Source organism: Rattus rattus, chromosome 5 (genome assembly GCF_011064425.1).
Source record: "Rattus rattus isolate New Zealand chromosome 5, Rrattus_CSIRO_v1, whole genome shotgun sequence".
NCBI lineage: Eukaryota > Metazoa > Chordata > Mammalia > Rodentia > Muridae > Rattus > Rattus rattus.
In genome coordinates, this window is record NC_046158.1 from 62210710 (window position 1) to 62217863 (window position 7154).

Consider the following 7154-nt stretch of genomic DNA (forward strand, 5'->3'; position numbering starts at 1 on the left):
GAGGTTAGACTTCCTTCCGGAAGTGACCCACGTGCTTCTTATTTCGCCTATCTTGGTACCCGGTAACTTTTTAATATTGACCCGAAGTTGGGGGCGTTGCGGGAGCTGTGACCTGCCCCAGGCCGTGGTGAGTGAGCCATGGTATCTGATCCCCAGGCTGACCCTGATTATGCCATTGCCATGACAGAGGCGCAGCCTTTAGATCGGCCCTGGGAACCTATGTTGTGGTTAGGGTCACATTCTCGGGGCTGCGTGGGTTCAGGCCCACGGTTTTGTGTGCTCTGCCCCTAATGTCGGTCCTCTGGCTAGGAGTGATTTCGAGATACTGAGACCTCTCGGTTTCCAGCTCCGAGCCCCATGACATCTTGAGTGACCTTGAACTGGACACTGTCCCCTTTAAGGGCCTCATTTCCACTTCTGGTAAGAGGGCTGACTACGTTTTCTTAGGGTACTGGCCCCTGCTGGTCTGAAACGCTGTAATCCCTCGCGCCCTCCAGCCCCTGGGTGGGTATTAGAGTGAATGGGGAGGGGTCGGTGCTGACTTATCATGTACGCTCCTAGGACTAAAGACCAGGAGGCTATTCTCTCCACGGTGCTAAGTTGACATGGATCCGCTCAGAGCCCAGCAACTGGCAGCGGAGCTGGAGGTGGAGATGATGGCCGACATGTACAACAGGTAAAGAGAACCACTCCGATTCACCTTGTCCAGAAATCTAGCCCTACTCACCCCTACGGCGATAGAGTGAAGGACTTGTAAGGAATGCTTTCCCTAAGGTAGTAGAGCCAAGTCCCAACCTCCTAATCCCATCCCACCATTACTGCGGGCTTGGCTGAAGTAAAGACAGGTCACTGGAAGGACTTGGTTGGCTATTTAGAGGGAGTAAAGGGGTGTGAAGGAAAGTCTCCTGCCCAGGCTCTGCTGAGTATCAAGAACAAGGAAGCACTGCCTTTTCTTTTCTTTCTTTTCAAATAGCCCATTTTATTACCTTTGCTTCTGTATTTTGTGTTTATTTATGAATGCCAATATGCATGCCATAGCAGCTCACATGTGGAGGTCAAAGGACAACTTACTAGGATTCCATCTTGGATTGAACTCAGATCTTCTGTTTTGGCAGCAAGGGCCTTTGCCTCCTGAGCCATCTGAACAGTCATTTAGTAGTTAATAGTATTTAGTAGCTAGTACTTATTAATTTTTTTCTTCCTTTTTGGGGGAGAGGTGGGGTGAGCGTTTTTGTTCTTGTTTTTCAAGATAGGGCTTCTCTGTGTTGCCCTGGTTGTTGGCTTGATCTGTATAGAGCAGGTTGGTCTCACTCCCAGAGATCTGTCTCTGTCTCTTGGGTGCTGGGATTAAAAGTGTGTGCACTTGATCTTTATTAAACTTTATCTCCGTGTTAGGCACTTGCAAAGCATTTTATATACATTATCACTTTAAATTTTTTTTTTTTTTTTTGGTTTTTTTTCCCCGGAGCTGGGGGCCGAACCCAGGGCCTTGCTCTTCCTAGGCAAGCGCTCTACCACTGAGCTAAATCCCCAACCCCCACTTTAAATTTTTTTAATTTATTTGTTTTATATGTATGTATGTATGTTTTGCTTGCATGTGTATATACATGTGCATCACATGCCCGCAGAGGCCAGTAGAGGGCATCATATCTCCTGGAACTGGAGTCAAAGATAGTTGTGAGCTGCCATGTGGGTGCTGGGAACCAAACCCAGGTCCTCTGCAAAACAGTAAGTTCTCTTAACTACTTTCCAGGCCCCCATTATCATTTTTGTAAATACTTAAAAATAATTCAAAGGGAGAATGGGGTGTAACATAGGATGTTTGTCTAGAATGTAGGAAGCCCTTGGTTTGATCTCGGCATGGTGGGTGCCTATGCTCAGAGATGGAGGCCAAGGCCAAATAGTTCAAAAAGAAAGATAGAAAGAAAGAAAGAAAGAAAGGAAGGAAGGAAGGAAGGAAGGAAGGAAGGAAGGAAGGAAAGAAGAGCAGTGGGTTAATTTTATTAGTACCATTTTAACATAGGGGAATTGAGGGATTAAGGGGTTTACTAATCTCAGGTTTTGTAGCTGGTCAGCAACAATGTCAGGCCAGAACTTGAGGCTGACTTCACAACTACTGCTTGTAGCCGTTAGGCCAGTTTGGAAGCATCCTGGTACGCCAGTCACTGCTGAATATCCTTAGGCTGAATGTCTCATAATTGCTTATCTCATCAGTAAAACTGGCATAAGAGGTGCTATGCCATACAGACATTACAGTATTATACTTAGTCATCTACATATCATACAGGAAACAGCAGGTATCTGCTGGTTTTTGTCAGCAGCTCTTGTCATTGGTTGGTTTGTTTTTGAGACTACAAATTAGAATGGTTTTTAAAATGCAGACTGTGCAGTCAGACTACCTAGCTTTGTGTGATCCTTAGCAAATTACTGAGCTGTGTCTTAATTTCCTCATCTGTAAAGTGGGGATAATGATTTTGCCTACCCCATTGGGTTACTGTGAGGGTTGCCTAACAGAGTCTGTATTAGCCCTTAGCATGATGGCTGGCACACAGCCAGTATTCAGCAAGTGCTTCTGCTTTAACTAGTCTTGTACATGACTCAGAGAAGATTCTTATTGGAAGAACCTTCCAAAGTGGTTGAAGTGAAAACTGGGGGTTTCTTTTCTTTTCTTTTTTAGGTTTATTTATTTAATATATACACTGTAGCTTTCTTCAGACACACGAGAAGAAGGCATCAGCTCTCATTACAGATGGCTGTGAGCCACCATGTGTTTGCTGGGATTTGAACTCAGGACCTCTGGAAGAGCAGTCAATGCTCTTAATCACTGAGCCATCTCTCCAGTCCTCTTGAGGGAGGGAACCAGACAAGAATCAGTCCAGCAGAGTTGGAATTGTTGAAGGTTCCTGGGATGCTGTAGGAAGTTACTGATATAACCTTGTTCTTCTCTAACCCCAGAATGACCAGTGCCTGCCACCGGAAGTGCGTGCCTCCCCACTACAAGGAGGCAGAGCTGTCCAAAGGCGAGTCTGTGTGTCTGGACCGATGCGTATCCAAGTACTTGGACATCCATGAGAGGATGGGAAAAAAGTTGACAGAGTTGTCTATGCAGGATGAAGAGCTGATGAAGCGGGTACAGCAGAGCTCTGGGCCTGCATGAGGCCCTGGGCCATGTACACCCGTGGTGCACCTTGCCACCTCTGATTAAAGTGTCCCTAATGGATGTCACATGTGAAAACTGTCATACTTAGGCCCTTGAGCATCTCCAGGAGCCTGCGTGTGGTAGAGCTCTCCTGGCTAAGGAAGGGGACTTGTCATGCTGGTTTGTGACTGTGAATGTGTGTATATGTATATATCATATTAAAACAAATTTGTGCAAAGCAGTGTCTTTGTTTGAGAGTAACGAATCAGAGCATCCAACAGTAGAGGAAATTAATGCAGTGGGTCTTTAGTGCGGTTGGGTTGCTTTGTTTTGTTGTGTTTTGTTTTTAAAAACAGGATGTCACTCTGTAGACCAGACTATCCTCAGACTCACAGAGATCCGTCTGCTTCTGCCTCTCAAACGCTGGGATTACACGTGCGTACCTCACCACAGTGCTTTAAGACTATAGACTAGTGGGACCACAGGTTTGAGCTTAAGAGTCTGATGCTTACTGTGTGGCCCTGACTGTGCTACATCTCTGTGATGTACTAGAGTGACTTAGGTATAGGAGGTCCTTTAAAGCTTGATAGTAAGTGGAGGCAAACAGGCCATTTCTACACACATCAAAGAGAAGCTATTTAGAGGACGTGACAGTGGATAGGGTTTTGCTAGCAAGTAGCCATTCTGTTCTAGATGTTACCTAGATAGCTATATTACTGTCAAGATGGGAGGGGTTCAGCCATCTTGGAAAGTGAGCTAGGTCGGGCCTGAGTGATGACTTCACCACATGTGTTTACCTGATTCAGGCTGTTTCTCAGTCACTTTCCAGTGTATGAGAGAGTCCATCCACCCAGACTAATTAGGAAACAGGTTCAGAGAGGCAGCTGCTTACAGGTCACACTAGTAGTGGGAAGGTCCACCCCACTGCTGTCTGAGGAAGGCCCTTAGACTGCAGCTTTCAGAATGCGTGGGTTATTCTAGAAGGCACTTTGTTAATACTGAAGCCACTGGCAGAACTGTACATTCAAAGTAGGCTTTCTCTGTAGAGGTGTTTGGGACAGAGTAAAGGAGGCAGAGACTTTGTTCAGCTTACAAGTGCAGGTTCAAATCGGTTTTTAGTCTTGGCTGAAATTTCTAGTTGTGTGACTTTGGGAGAGGTATTTAACTACGTCAGTTACCCTACCTGTAGGGCCATCTGCCGACTTAGGTGGTTGTGCAAACTAATAACTCAGTAGTTAGAAAGGTATCTGAAGTGTACCAAATACTCGACAGTTTGCCAAATTTGGTGGGAAGTGGAAACACTAGATGGACTTCTGTGAAAACCACAAAAGCCCAGTCCTGTCAGGATGGGCAGAAAGTCTTTCTAAAAGGTGAAATACAAATTCAGGTCAGCAGGTGGCACTGTCTGCACACAGGTCTGAGCTACTGGGGCCTGTTCCACAAAGTTACATTTGCTTGTTCTCTGCCAGCAATGTAGCACATGGCTAGGAAGAGAAGCCACTGTGAGAAAAAGAGAAACTGTATCTGCTTTCAGGCTTAAAAGGGACATCCTGAGTATTCTCTTGATAGTGCACAGCTGGAGCAAACAGCCTGGTGGACATAGGGAGGAGAGGTTCCAGCTCAGGAATAGCTCTTAGAAAGGCTTTGCCACCTCACAGAAGTGTGGAGGGCGGGGAAACAGCTGCAGTGTGACTGCAACACCAAGTGTGAAGACAAAGCTGAGCGGTGAGCCCAGAAGCCTGGCCAGGCTCAGCTCCAGAACGGCCTAGGGAGTGGGCTGTGTTAAGCCATTTGGAGTTTCTCCTGCTAAGGCCGTCAGCAGATTGTTAGAGGATTTAAACCTTTCAGCAGCAGGGACAGGTCTACTTGTCAAAGGCTTGCTGTCAGCCAGATAGACCATGTTAGATGACAGTAGATAATGGACCAACGAGGGAGGTGGTACAGACAGTGAGGAGAGGACGGGCTGATGACATGAAGGCTGGCTCACATATATGGAGTTGCTCTAGCTAACCTCTGCCGAGGGTCTTATTATTTGCTTAATGTTGGGACAGCTCAGGTAGGTACAACTGTTGTGTTTTATGGTCGAGGAGACTGAGGCTTGAAGAGTTAGACACTTGTCCAGGACAGAGCTGGAATTCTGAGTCCCAGACCCAACGCTGCTTTAGCTGCTGCTCTTTGGCTGACAGGAAATTTCTAAGGAAATTATATTGCGGCAACTTTGCATTTTCACACTGTTTTCTGTGGGATGTGGACAGAATGAGTTGGCTAGGTTCTTGCTGCCCGTAAACCACTGGGATGGAGTGGAGGGTTGGAGGAATGGTAGACCTATACCAAAGGTCTGAGAACTAAGACTGAATCAGGTCCTTTCTGTCACTGAAAGGAAGTGTAAAGCCAGTTCTTGTCCTACTTGATTATCCCAGTTTTAAAAATCAGGAAGCATCTCCCAAAAATCTAGGCTTTGGCTACGCTTAAGAAGTTAGAAGATCTGTAAATCTGCACTACAGGTTGATAACAGCCTGTTGGAAGATGGGGAAAAGTTCATCAAATCACTTACCACTAGTTTCTGCTTCCCCCTCACTGGCTGGACCCAGTACGATCTCTGCCTTCTGCTGTTAGTGTATTCTGTGGTAGGCAGATTCTAAGATTCCCCTGGCCTCAGGTGATACTGCCCAGTATTTATGCTCTGACGTGGATCCCCTCTCCATATGCAATGTGCACTTGACAAAGATACTTCTGATAAGAAGATCATAGCCAAGGTGTTAGGATATAGTTATGAGAGACTGCACACACACTCTTCCTCCCTTTCTTGCTAACTGATGAAGCCAGCTCCCATGTTCTAAGCTGACCTGAGAAGAGGCTCCTGTGGTAAGCAACACTCACATGGTAAATGTCCCACCATGGGTGTGAGCTTGGAAGCAGATCCTTCCCCTGCTTAGCTTTCAGATGACAGTGTCCCTGGTCCATGCTTGGCAAGCCTGTGAGAGATATTGAAGGTCACACCTTCTCTCCCAACCTAGAGAAGCTGAGATAAAGCATTGTGTTTTGGGGAAACTCAGCCACAGACAGCTTGGGCACATGTTGTCTGTGTTCCCGAAGCAGTTGTCTGAGACTGCTATTCACTTCACACCTATGCTAGAATGTGTTGGGTACCATTCTAGGTCCTTGGCATACATCATGAGCAAAACAGAATAAGACGCTTGCCTTTTAAGAGATTATATTCTAGCGGGGGATGCTTTTCTGAAGGGTAGACAGCCCCTTCAGAATCTAGGAAAAGGTTCACATCCTCTTTCAGGTCTCAAACCCTGTTAAAAATCTGACAAAACCTAAGGGTTGTTTTCTTAATACACACCTATAGAATTGTGTAAGAGCTCTTGTATGCTGAGCTGAGAGGAGTCTTGTGATGAACGTTGTCTTAGGTCATAGGACACAGTGGAAAGAGGTTTTAAACGCTAGTTGGTGGGACGAATACTAAAACCAGATGGTTTTTATAGTTGTGGGAAATGTTAGGCTTTGGGCTAGGAGCTCACTAACCCACATATATTAGTTGCTTTCTATAGCTGTTGTAAAGGAACTGATAAGCCCCCTACCCAAAAATTATCCCAAGGTGCCTGAATTACAGAAGAATAGTAGGTACCTTAAAAAATTTTTTGTGGGGGTTGGGGATTTAGCTCAGTGGTAGAGTGCTTGCCTAGCAAGCGCAAGGCCCTGGGTTCGGTCCCCAGCTCCGAAAAAAAGAAAAGAAAAAAAAATTTTTTGTGGGTACATATGTGCACATATGTCAGTCAGAAAGACTTGGAAGTGTCAGTTTTCACCTGCTATGTGGGTTCCAGGGATTGAACAAAGGCTTGGCAGCAAGCACTACCCATTGAGCCATCTCTCTGTCTCTGGTACCCTTAGTCTTACTTCTTCAAGGATAAAACCAGGCTACTAGACTCCCAGGATATCAGAAGGCTACCACTGGCACACCCCCACAAGGTGATGGGTACATGATAAGCAAATGTGTCCCTCTCCCCTT

General features: G+C 46.0%; 1 protein-coding gene across 2 annotated transcripts; it reads left to right on the forward strand.

Moving 5' to 3' along the window:
* Positions 1-3377, forward strand: Timm10 (translocase of inner mitochondrial membrane 10). 2 transcript variants are annotated; one of them, XM_032903607.1, is made up of 4 exons: positions 1-127; positions 310-420; positions 562-676; positions 2956-3377. In XM_032903607.1, the coding sequence occupies exons 3-4, from the start codon at positions 606-608 to the stop codon at positions 3155-3157; spliced, it is 273 nt and encodes a 90-aa protein (XP_032759498.1). In that variant the 5' UTR covers positions 1-127; positions 310-420; positions 562-605; the 3' UTR covers positions 3158-3377. The 2 variants fall into 2 exon arrangements, with proteins under 2 accessions (XP_032759498.1, XP_032759497.1); XM_032903606.1 differs by lacking the exon at positions 310-420.
* The last annotated feature ends 3777 nt before the right edge of the window (positions 3378-7154 follow it).

Bases quoted from the DNA above. Each gene is read 5' to 3' on its own strand.
- Timm10 (XM_032903607.1), top strand. From the start codon at position 606: ATGGATCCGCTCAGAGCCCAGCAACTGGCAGCGGAGCTGGAGGTGGAG. The intron at 677-2,955 runs GTAAAGAGAACC...CTCTAACCCCAG, and splicing joins ATGGCCGACATGTACAACAG to AATGACCAGTGCCTGCCACC.